The sequence below is a fragment of the Lepisosteus platostomus genome, chromosome 9, assembly GCF_059453375.1.
Source record: "Lepisosteus platostomus isolate fLepPlt1 chromosome 9, fLepPlt1.hap1, whole genome shotgun sequence".
NCBI lineage: Eukaryota > Metazoa > Chordata > Actinopteri > Semionotiformes > Lepisosteidae > Lepisosteus > Lepisosteus platostomus.
The window spans coordinates 60272125-60284456 of NC_142619.1; the positions used below are offsets into that span (position 1 = coordinate 60272125).

The window sequence follows — 12332 nt, forward strand, 5'->3', positions numbered from 1 at the left end:
GGGTTCCTAGTGAAGTAATAATAATTCCTTAAACTTATATACCGGCCCCTCTAACACCTCTTCCAGCAGCAACCTTAGTTTTTCCCAGGAGGTCTCCCATCCAGGTGCTGGCCAGGCTCACACCTGCTGAGCTGCAATGTGTTGCCAGTTGTGTCTCAGCTGGGTTATGCACAGCAGGCACTGAGTCAGCTGCCTCACTCCACATCAGACTGACTAGGTAGAGAAGGGAGGTATTGGTTCACCAGTCAATTAAAGGAGTATTTTAAGTAGGCCAGATTGTACAAGCCATGAGTCAAATGTGGTCAAGACAGGAATTAATTCCCCTACTGTCACAGATAGTGCCACTAGATCTTTAATGACCAAATACTCAGGACCTCAGTTTAATGGCTCATTCAAAGGGTGGCACCTCCTATAGTACGGTATCCCATGGTCCTGGTTTGGAACTTTTGAGGCAAGAGCGCCACCTACTGGTCCACCAGCACCACTTACAGCAGTATCCTGCTTTTCCTTGGCAGTCTCCCATCCCAGTGCTGACCCGGTACAGCCTTGCTTATCTTCTGATACCTAACAAAATGATACAAGGTGGTCAGACGGCTGCTGTCAATATTACCATCTTAAGATTTTTCCACTCTCTAAAAGGAAGAGAAATACGAAAGATGTCAAACCCTAGAAATCAAATTAACTTAGAATTACCTGCTCAGCAGTCTCTTTGGTTTGGTTTCACTTTTTGATACAGTGGCCTAAATGGAGTTAAATGCAAAGGGCTTTCAGTTAGCATTAAAATTACTCCATAATAGCGAAGAATCCCTTTTGGAGGTATTATGTAACATCTTAATTAGATTCTGTAAGCTGAACCTGGCTGGCACCCAGGAGAAATGACTGCTCTGCTCCCTTTATTCCCCCGCAGATGAGAGAGCTGGTTTTATCATTCTGTCATCAGCTGCAGTCGAAGTTCCTGGATCAGTCGCTGGGAGAGCAGGTACGAGGCCTCACAGCCGGTTCTTTGTTACAGTTCAGGCATTAATAATCTCAAGAAGAGCTGCGAACAAGAGGACCTTTCACTGTGCGGTGATGTGCTCAGAGCCTGCGGTCAGCCTGGGCCAGAGAAGCTTCGTCTTGTCTTGACAGGCGTTGGCAAGTCAAATATCGCTTTTGTTGCAGTGACCCTCTGAACTAGAAGTAACAGGCAGGATTGTGTACTGGAAGATTAAGGCCTGAAACCTGAATTAAGGCAGATTTTGTTCAGTAATTTTTAATTAAAACTGCCTCTCAGTGCTGCCCAAGGACTGCTCTGAAAGGAGCTGTTGTTTAATCTAAAACTGGTTGTCCTGGTTTAGAAAAAAAAAGATTTTGCCCGTGGTGGCTTGCTTAGGATGTGGAAAACTTCAGTGTGATTTTTTTGATTGTGGAGTGGTGATCTGTCCTTTTCATGACTTCAGGTGATTAGAAAACTCAATGCCTTCCTGCACTCTTCTTCCACACAGTCTTTGGACTGTTTGTTTTTTCTGAATAATTTCCTCACTTTGTTTTTTTTTCCCGTGCTGAAACTGAAACTAATCAAAACTGGGCTTTATTAAACCTGCCATAGAATTCAGTGAGACGTGTTCTGCGCGAGAGCTTTGTTAACAATGTGACCTGTCTGTTCCTTTTCACTAATGGTGAATGGTGAACTTACAATGCAGACCTATTAACATATTTAGACAGTATGTATTGGGATGAAGTACCTTGTACAGGGTTAAACAAGAGTCCCACGTGGGATTTGAACCCACATCGCTCAGGGGGTACAGTCCTGAGCCCTGAGCACTCGGCACACTGCAGCCTGTTCTCAAATACTGTGCTGTGACCAGCTGGAATGAGGACATTCATTTAAATTCATGCAACTCCAAGAATATCTAATGATTTAAAACAGGGAATTAAATGATTTAAAAGCATGGAATAATCGTGTTGCAATCGAGCGACAGTATTATCTTTTGTCATTTGCGAATGAACCAATAAGACGTTCGTTGTGCTCGTACTGTCGATATCTCTCCTGAATGGTGCCTTCCCTTCCCAGGGGGGCTGCCGATTTCAGCCGGTTATTTCTCTCCCAGGTGGTGAAGAACCTCGTCTTTGTGGCCAAGGTGATCTACCTGCTGGCGCCGGACTCCGAGCCACTGGCGGGGGCGGGGGAGGATTCGGCCGGCGAGGAGGAGGCCGAGGAGCCGGCCGGCGGGGCGAGAGACTCGGGGGGCTCGGACAGGCTGCCCTCGCTGCTGTGGGTGATGAAGAAGCTGTCCGTGCTGGCCAAGAGGGAGGCCGCCAGCACGCCGAAGGACCCCTTGAAGGTGACTCGAGTGCCGTCTGCCTGCGCTGCTCTTAACGTTCGCTGCTGCACCCTGCGTTTCGGGAGCGAAGCAGTTGGGTATTCCTGCAGCTTGTGACACCCTTACCAGCACCCAGCGTTCCGGCCATGGAGCAGAGCCAGCGGGACCGTTAGTCTGCTGACAGAGCGTGAGAGAGCCCTTGAGCTGTCCGTTCCCATGGCTAGGACGAAGGAAGCCCAGAAAAAGCGTTTCTCTGCTCGTTTGTAGTTTTTTCTCTGTCTAGGTAATTGATCAGCGCAGTTCAGTTTATTTGTCATGTTCGCAAGTGCAGTGAAATGCTTCTCTTTTTCAGTTTATAGAATTAACCTCTGTTGCCGCTGAGGGAATCTGGCAATTGGGCCTGCACATCGAGAGCTCGTAAACGTATAACAGGCTGTATAGGACAATAATCCAATACAGCAAACGGTGCAGTACCATAATAGAAAACAACATTTAACAACATCGCTCAGTCAGGACTCTTCCAGGACCTTAAGATTAAAAGAAGCCAAGACGCTGGTAAAGAGTCTGAAAACCACAATAGTAATGAGACCTTTCTTTTCATTGTTCAACAGCTGAATGCTTTTAGGTATGAAGGACGTGAAGGTTCTCTTGGTCTTAATGCAGGGGATCTGTTACACCTCCTCCCAGGGGGTAGGAGAGTATATTCTGAAAAGAGTGGATGTGAGGGCTCATCTAGGGTTTTATGTGCAAGATTAATGTGTCTTTCTGTTAGACGTGTTAGTTGTTTGAAAAGTAGGATTTTAGAGTAGAAAAAATGTCAGTCTAGAAACTCAAGTATCTTATTTTGTTTTTGTGAGACAGTCTGTGTGATTTCCCTTTCCTTTCTTGCAGAGGACCTGTGTCTTCAAGTTCCTGGGTGCCATTTCGGTTCATCTTGGGAAAGACAGGCTGAGCCCTTATCTGACCACCATAATTGGACCCCTGTACAGAGAACTGGACAGCACTTACGCAGAGCAAGGTACTGCTGATTAACAGCCCCTGTGATGTTATCAGTCTGTGCAGATATAACATCGGATATGATGGGATATAATACTCCTTGAGAGTAACCCAGCTCTTGTTCCTTGTAACCAACCAAAGCTTGTCCCCCTGACCCTCTGAACAACATCCGGTTCAGACTTAATGGATCTTTAGTCTAACGCCACAGCCTTTCTTTGAATTGTCTAGTTTGTATGTTCCTCTGCATAAGTCTTGGACTAGCAGAATGATCCTTAATAAAAATTTTCTGAAGGGGAAAGAAATCAAAAAGCAGAAGCCACAGGTACTGTATGTCCTTGTCTGTGTGCGCTATGTTATTCCACTTTGAAACAAATCAGATACTGGAGCGAATTCTGTACAAGTTAACGCCATGTAGAAAACAGGGCTGCTCAGTTTTTCTGTTCTCATTCCATTCATCGCAGGATATTTCTCACCTGTTCTTCAAGTGTTGAGGTGAATTACAGGCTAGATGGGCTCAGTGGCCTATTGTTTGTAACCTTTCTTAGGCTTCCTTTGAATTCATAGTAATTGGATTTCCTTGGGTCATTAAGCTGGCCCTATCACATTTCAGTGTTGCACTTTTTTTTAACATTCTCAGCATTTTTCTTAGCTGGAAGCTCTGTGTGTGTAACACTGTGATTTCTGTCCAGCATTCTGGAAAGATTAAGATGCTGTTCGTCTTTCCAGACCCCACTCTGAAGAACCTTTCCCAGGAAATTATCGAGCTGCTGAAGAAGTTGGTGGGCCTGGAGAGCTTCTCCCTGGCCTTCGCCGCTGTTCAGAAGGAGGCCACGCAGAGGCGGGCTGTGCGGAAACGGCACAAGGCCATGCAGGTGAGGCTGCGGGGGCGACACAGCTGGGGTCCTGGCCTCCGAGCCTCCGGGGGGGCTCCCCTCTTAGAGATCGAGCTGCGCTGAGCCCTGTCTCCCATTTCCACACAGGCGGTCGCCCATCCTGATGTCGCCGCGAGCAAGAAACTGAAGAAACACCAGAAGAAGATAGAAGCCAGGAAGAGGAAGATTGAATTTCTGCGTCCCGGGTATAAGGCCAAGAGGCACAAAAGCCGTGGACTGAAAGACTTGGCAATGGTGGAGTGAGGAACCAGCAGGCACTCCCCAGGCCTCAGGGAGTGAATTTCATTGGCCATTAAGGAGTGTGCACCTCGTGTCACGTTGACAGTACTGATGGCAATCTTTAACTTCACTTTCAGTGAATAATGTAAGGCTGAAAATACTTTCTGTATTAAAAATTTGTACTTTATTTTTTAAAGGATACCATTGTGTGTCCAGTCACACTTAAAGTGATTGTTTTTGTGTGTTACTGGAACCTGAAAGTGACCTTGTTAAAACACATTGTACGGGCAGCCACACACAACATCCAGAGGAGATTAATGGAGGATATCAAATGTCTTGAGGTGTGTGTTGCATTTAATACTCTGTGAAATATGCTATTTTCACCACTAGGAAAAAACTAATAATGAAAAACACATAAAAACTATTTTCACTTGTTAAGTACAGCCCCCACACAGGAGACACACGGCGGCCATTCTGCACCAGCAGCCCCATGAATTCAGGGGGGCTTTCAGGAAGCCCAAATCATACAGGCACCTCCAACAGCACAGTGTCCTTGGTGATTATAGGGGGACATTGGTCTGGAGATTCCGGTCCAGATGGAAGAGTGACAGCTGGTTCACAAATCTGCTCATATCTGAAATGCTCTTCAGTTTAGTTTTCATTTTTCGTTGCTCTGTGGGTGTTTTGAGTTAAACCCTGATGCTAATGCCTTTTGTCGGCATTATTGACAAAAAGCTATTGGTGCTTTTTCTGCCCAGTGCTGTGAGCTCTTTACCTACACACCATTCAATATAAGAGCTATGTCTGATTCATCCGATGTGTTCTGTAGAAAACACCCTTGTACCAGTCTGACAAGATTGGCTTCATGCTTTCTAAGCACAAATAATACCATTGTGCTTGGCCTTTTTTTGTTGTTACTTTGTAATGATGTATTAAGAGTTACAACGTGTAAGACGAATCCATTCTACTTAAAGCAGCCAAATGTGTGATCGAGTAGAAACAGAACCCACACTGACAAGGAAACTAATCGTAATGTCCTTTTGTTTTACTTATATTTATATTTTGTTTTCTGTGAAATTTCACGTATACCTGTTTTACTAAATCCCTCTGCTTTGGGGAATGACGTGCTGCTCTGTGCTTCATTTCAGTCTTCATTTTGTGCTGAACGTGGAATACTTCTTGGTGGTGTTTTACCTCAGGTTTTTTGAGAATGTCACGTAACCAGTGTAGATTTTAAACATTTCTTTTTTACATGTAGGAGAGGGGCAGTGTTCAGGGAAGCCAACAATGGAGGTCCAGTATCACAGTTTAATTAGCTGAATGAATTTAAAGAATATTATGAAAAGGCATTTTCACGGTCAGTGGAAAACATCAGCTATGAATGTGTTTCTTAGGCCTTTGTTCCCAGCCAAAAGAAATTATTACAGTGCTTCAGTGGCATCTGGTGGACAGATCTAGTATTGCATATTAAAACGTGGACTTTAAATTATTTTAACAGCCATACCATAAAATGTTTACATGTACTTATTCCATGCTGAAAAGAGAAGAAAAGAAATGCAATGTTTTTGGCTGTGGAGCTCCCCACACACCAGCTCTCAGTGGGGAGGAGAGCAGAGTGCACCAGTACACTCCCCACACCAGCTCTCAGTGGGGAGGAGAGCAGAGTGATGAAGACAGTTCAGAGATGGGGATTATTAGGAGGCCATGACTGGTAAAGGCCAGGGAGGAAACATGGCCAGGAGGCCGGGCTAACACCCCTACTCTTTTCAAGAAAAACCCTAGGATTTTTAATGACCACGGAGAGTCACGACCTCGGTTTTACTTTGGAAAGTACCTTTTTCTCAGTATAGTGTACCTGTCACTATACTGGGGCATTAAGACCCACATAGACCGCAGTAACCCCAGAAGGTCTCTCATCCAGGTATTGGCCAGGCTCACACCTGCTGAGCTTTAGTGTATTGCCAGTTGTTAGTTGCAGATTGATGTAGCTGCTGGCTGTATTTATTCATATAACCAATATACAGGTGTAGGGGGGATGTCTTGAACCCTCCTTTGTCAAAAACCTTGGTCAAAAGAATACTTTCTGGTGAAAAGAGAAGTTTAAAGATCAGAAGAAATGACACAGAGGAGCTAAGCTCTAGTACTGTATTTATTGAGATCTTAGTGTGAAAACATCACAATTTACAGAATCCGTCCTCTTCTGAAGACATTGATAAATATGAGATTTGGAAGACATCCCAAGCATTTTTAGATTTTATATTAGTGTCAGTTTCTAATTAAAACACCAAGCAAAACATGGGATCTGTAAAAGCAACACAAAGGTACTAATAAAGCCCAATCTAAGTCTTCAAAACCATGAAATCCACATAAATACAAAAAAATAACACCAGTACATAAGCTGCAACAAAAAGTTAGGTAAAAGGTGTTTGCAGTGCAGTGGCACTAATTTCCTCTTCCTGAGGTCACAGACTGAGGCCCCATCGCTGAAAAAAACATCACTTCTTTCACCATCAGCCACAGGTAGTTCTTAACCCACATCCCATCACTGGATGAACACAGCTGTTCCTTCTGGCTTCCTGAAAACATTTGTGTTTGAGCGTGTCTCAGCTTTTAACTTGTTAATACATTTCCTGGTCCAACAATTTCTTGGAGAGTATTTACAAGTAGGAGATAAATGTCGAGAGGATTAAAGAACAACACTGCAGATTTACTGTCTGCTTTTCAGAGCTTCAACCAACCTGCACAAAAGAAAAAAAAAGCATTAGATCATGATTTGGCCTTCCGTGACTAACACAGTAAGCTCAACAATTACAATAACTTCATGCATTTTGCTCTTCACTTCATCGGCCTCTGAAGACTCCCCTTGGTGACAGGCGAGAGCCAGTCTGCACCAGCAACCCCAACACAGAACGGAGCAGGCAGTGAAGTGCGATTCTGCTTTTCCAACTGAACTGAGGGGGGAATTCAGGGAAGACCGATTATACAAATATAGTGGAATTTCACCTGGATCCTCCACTGTCTCCAACAGTGCCAGGGAATCTTTTATGACTAAGTCGTCAAGACCTCTGTTTGGCACCTCCTCAAACCGTAAGAGGGAAGAGCACCTACTACTTGTCCACCACCACCAGTAACAGCAGCGGCCTGGTTTTCTGTAGTGGTCTCACACCCCAGGACTGACCAGGTCCATGCTTGCAGTGCTTTCGAGATCAGATAAGATCAAGGCACACTGGAAATGCTACTGCTTTCAAAATGCTCGGTTCAGCTGTTGATTTCCTGGGGGAAGCTATATAAATATGAATGCTATCTGAATTCCAAACAGATGCCCGAGGGCGTTTTTCTGCTATTGGACAACAGACAGGACAACAGTACAGAGCTAATCAGCAGATGAAAAAACATTTGCTGTTTCCAGTATGAAAGATTGTGTTGTGTTAATCTCAGGCTAAATTAACATTTTATGCTTTACAGCTGTTCAACATACCACTCCATGGCTTCATCTAATCCAGTGCCTTTTGTCGCAGATGTTTTGAAAATCTGCCATTTCCTGTCCTTTAGTGCAGGTAACCCAAGTGAGTTTGCCACTTCTGTGGGTGTCATCGCTTGCTCCATATCCTGTTTGTTGGCAAACACCACAAGTATAGCCTTTTTCAGCTCCTCCTCCTGTAACAGAAACAAAAAGCTCTCCATTAACCTTAAAGAACCTTGTCAGACTGCAGATCTCAATGTCAAAGTGTCTTTACGAAGAACATTAGCAATGCACCTGAAATAAATATTTTTTTAAATTCAGTAACAATTTTACATTTTAAAAAATGTTGCAAATGGCGTTTGAGTGTAAATGCATGTGAAACTTCCACCCAATATTTTCAGATGAAAGATTTTGACTGAAAACGAATACTACTGAAAGACTTGACACAAGCAGGTTTCTGCAGTTCAGTTACAGTTAATTTTAGGAATATCTGCATACGTAGGAGCAAGAAATGGAACAGGATGTTGTCAGATGTTATTTCACCTTTCCTACCATTAGAAAACCACTTTATTTGTAAATTTAAGTGAGAAACAAAAGAAGGGGGGTGCAGTGTTTATCACCTCTGCCAAGGAGCACTAGGGCCCTTGGATTCAATTCTAGATTGGGGTGCACAAACATACAGGTAGGTTAACTGGCTTCTGGGAAAATCTGCCCTGGGTGCGAGTGTGAACGAGTCTGTCCTGCGATGGACTGGCGTCCCATCCGGGGCGTTTCCCGCCTCGCACTCCAGCTCCCCTGCAACCCTGTCCTGGATAAAGGGCTTAGAAAATGCTGGAGGATAAGAAGCCAAGGACAGAAAGGCATTAAGACAGGAACTGCTCTCCAGCTGCGGACAGGTGCCTGGGAAACCTGAGGCAGAAGATTTTGTGGCCAATACCAAAAGCAAATTAAGATGACATCTCTGTGGAACAAACAATGAAAAAACATCGGAAGGAAACCAACAGTGAAAGAGCTCAGTTTGAGAATGACCTCATGATTTTTTCCCACTGCTTTCCATACCTCCAACATGGCCACGAGCTCCGATTTGGAAATTCCCATTCTGTCCCGGTCGCTGCTGTCGACTACATAAATCACTGCATCCGTGTTGGAGTAGTAACAGCGCCAGTACGGTCTGAGGACAGATGACAGCCAACAAGAATGAGTAAACACCAAATCCACCCAATTCAAGCCATTCTGCTGGAGAAAAAACTCATTACAGTGACCTGTGGTGGACTTTGTTGTAAGACACAGTCAGCAGAAGACTTCTGTCTCTCCAAAACCTCTCTTTTGCATGCCTGTGACTGTTGATTGCATTTTGAGAACTCCCGCTCTCACACAACTAATACACTTTCCATGTAAAATTCAAAAATGTATGATGAACATTTTTATATGAACAAGTAATAGGTTTATTCCATGCTGAAAAAAAGAAGAAAGAGAACACAACGTTTCGGCCGTGGAGCCTGAGGAAGACACCTGAAGAAGGCTCCACGGCCGAAACGTTATGTTCTCTTTCTTCTTTTTTTCAGCATGGAATAAACCTATTACTTGTTCCTTTGCAGCCTACGCATGCTGATGCAGCTACCCACGTGAATTTTTATATGAATATGCTGTACATCGAGGAGTGGTTTTAAGTCTTTAATTTGTACAATACATGTCCCCTCAGCATCTTCCACAAGTTTAAAAACATTAATCTCCAAGATTGTAGGTGATGCCTAACATAGAATGAGCATTTTCTTTCTCCTGTACGGGTGCCAAAATCAAAAGTAACTTACCTTATACTTGTCTGTCCTCCAAGGTCCCAGACTTGGAATTTAAGGTTCTTATACGTTACTGTTTCGACATTGAAACCAATAGCTAGTAAAAGAAAAATTGAATCAAAAATGTGCAGTTATTTCAGCTGCGCAGACAGGCAGAACAAAGCTATTAACACCGGGGCAGAGCGGCTCAGGATCTGCGCCTGTGGCTGGAAGGTTGCTGGTTCAAATCCCAAAGCCGGCAGAGGAATCCTACTCCATTGGGCCCCTGAGCGAGGCCCTTTACCCCAACTGCTCCAGGGGCGCCGTATAAATGGCTGACCCTGCGCTCTGACCCCAAGCTTCTCTCCCTGTCTGTGTGTCTCATGTAGAGCAAGCTAATTCCTAATGCAAGATACTGCATATGGCCAATAAAGTGATCTTATCTTAGCTCTTATCTATCACAAATAGCAGATGATTTGTAATAGATAAGAAGCCTGAAGAGCTTCAAGAAACGTTGTGTTTTCTTTCTTCTCTTTTCAGCAGGGAATAAACCTATTACTTGTTCCACTGCTCTGATCATTTGTATAACTGTATATTTGTGTGCATGGCATGATCTAGTGAACAAAATTGTTCATTCTGAAACTGAATGGGCAGAAACTAACACTGACTATACAGTGTGTGTACGGTGATGAGGAAAAGCTTGTGTGGCTGCTACTGTGCCAGGAGCCCCATGACACTGCAATCTTCCTCGGACTGCAGTAAACCTTTCCTTCGAGGCACAACAAGCAGACAGGCGGCTCGGCTACTCACTGGGAATCGTTGTCACCACCTCTCCCACTTGCAGCCTGTACAGGATAGTCGTCTTCCCAGCTCCGTCCAGCCCCAGGATCAAGATCCTCATCTCCCTGGTCCCAAACAGGCTGGAAAACAGGCTGGAGAAGAAGCCACCTTCAGCAAGAGGGAGAGAGGAAATCGATCAGGTTGATTAATGCTGAAAGGAAATCAATCACCACATGCTCCTCTCAGCACCATTTGTTTTCTTTGGGCAGCACAGTGTATTTTCAGATCTGTTCCCCCCCCCCCCACCTGAGGCGGATTTCAGCTCCTGAGTTTTTAAAACCTCTTATTTTCCACTCCACAAAAACAAAACAACCGCCTCTCAGACAACAATAAGGGAAGACTGTCCAGAGAAGGCGAGTTTTAGGATAACACACACAAATCAGATTTTCTCATCGTTTTCCCCACTAGTCCAACACTTGACAATCAGCTTCATTTGCAAAGATGGAGGTTGTTCCGTCTGACAACGATTTCGGTATTAACTCACAGTCAACACCCACATTTTCAGTAAACTGTAATACAAATATTAGTCCCACACAGTCAGCCATAGTTTCCTAGTCTTCTAAGAGATCCTTTCAGTAAAAAAAAAAACATATCGTGATCTCTGCTAATCTTTTTAATCACGTACAAATCGGCATTAATCCGAAACAATTACAGATATTGTATTTCTACAATAACAAAATGTTTTTAGACGCTCTTAAATTTACCATTACAACACGAAACAATACAAAATCGTCTCTAGGATGAACTATGTAGGTGCCTCATCAGCTGTTTTGCTACTGTTTTTTAAATCATTTATTTGAACTTAGAAATAAGAACGTTTAAACAGCTTAAAGTAAAGCTGCTGTTGCACTGCAATTTCCCTCACGGGATCAATAAAGTATCTATCTGTTTATTTACTGCTTTAATCTACCTTACTCATATATCAAAACCTGTAGGAGTAACCAACGTGCATCTGGTGTTAATACAACGGTACAGTGTCAGTCCTATCCTTACACCTGAAAACTAATTTGACCCACGGACCCCAGGAACCGCCGCATTCTTCTGAACCTGTCGAAGGAGTAACGATTTTAAGTGGCCCTTCCCAAGCAACAGACTAACCCTCACTGAATATGAATCGATCAGCAGTCGACCATTTCGTTTCCTGGTAACTGAAAAACGCACACATCCGTTACTCGGCACAACGTTCATTCGGTGGATCTAACCTTACTGCACGCATCCCGTTTCAATTTGCGATTGGAGAGTTATCTGACAGCTTACCCATGTCTTGTTTGCTGTAGGTTTGTATTTCCAGCTGCTGTTGTGATGCTCCTGTCCAGCAGTTCCCTGCAGACAGTGACGTGTCACTGACCTGCAACACAGCTATCTAACGCTTAAGGAGACCAGATTCGACAAATGCATGAACCTGTTCCTCAAAATACGATGTTCTTAAAACAGGTTTAAATACTCTACGGTAGACGCAAGTTGTATTCCTTAGTTATTATGTTTCTGACTATGCATAGGCGTGTGTATTTTTTTTTTGTATTATTGAAAGATATTTGAAGGAAAGTGCTGCTCATTGTAAGGTTTACACTCACTTCCGTAAACGCATGGCAAAATGACAAGTACCTCGGACACGTGATCAAGACCATGCAACCAGAAATAAGTATCAGAAGTACCGCACCTGCTTGTATTTAAACAAAGTCCTTTTACAATTTTGCTACAGTAAAGTTACATTTTGTGCACATATTTTCACTTATTTGAAATCATACTGTTCAGTTCGATACAGTCATACTGGGTGTATCTAATCTTGTTGATTAAATATATAAGAAAACAGCGTTTTCAGATATCCACAGCACATATTTTT

At 43.6% G+C, this 12332-nt stretch overlaps 2 protein-coding genes across 2 annotated transcripts in view; one reads left to right on the plus strand and one right to left on the minus strand.

Moving 5' to 3' along the window:
- utp20 (UTP20 small subunit processome component) overlaps positions 1 to 4638 on the plus strand; it is a 41274-nt gene extending 36636 nt beyond the window's left edge. Inside the window, exons 58-62 of the mRNA XM_088645936.1 lie at positions 908 to 979; positions 2091 to 2324; positions 3195 to 3321; positions 4026 to 4171; positions 4280 to 4638. Coding sequence (XP_088502062.1) covers positions 908 to 979; positions 2091 to 2324; positions 3195 to 3321; positions 4026 to 4171; positions 4280 to 4435 — 735 coding nt within the window. The 3' untranslated portion in view covers positions 4436 to 4638. The remainder of the gene's footprint in view (positions 1 to 907; positions 980 to 2090; positions 2325 to 3194; positions 3322 to 4025; positions 4172 to 4279) is intronic.
- A 1909-nt stretch (positions 4639 to 6547) lies between these two features.
- arl1 (ARF like GTPase 1) lies at positions 6548 to 11901 on the minus strand. Its single transcript, XM_088645937.1, has 6 exons — positions 11747 to 11901; positions 10460 to 10597; positions 9686 to 9767; positions 8934 to 9045; positions 7890 to 8068; positions 6548 to 7149 (listed from the first exon to the last, which is right to left on the minus strand). The coding sequence occupies exons 1-6, from the start codon at positions 11748 to 11750 to the stop codon at positions 7119 to 7121; spliced, it is 546 nt and encodes a 181-aa protein (XP_088502063.1). The 5' UTR covers positions 11751 to 11901; the 3' UTR covers positions 6548 to 7118.
- Between the last annotated feature and the right edge of the window lie 431 nt (positions 11902 to 12332).

Bases quoted from the DNA above. Each gene is read 5' to 3' on its own strand.
- arl1 (XM_088645937.1), bottom strand. The intron at 8,069-8,933 runs GTATGGAAAGCA...TTTCTGTTACAG, and splicing joins AGCTCGTGGCCATGTTGGAG to GAGGAGGAGCTGAAAAAGGC. The intron at 7,150-7,889 runs GTATGTTGAACA...TCTTTTGTGCAG, and splicing joins TTAGATGAAGCCATGGAGTG to GTTGGTTGAAGCTCTGAAAA.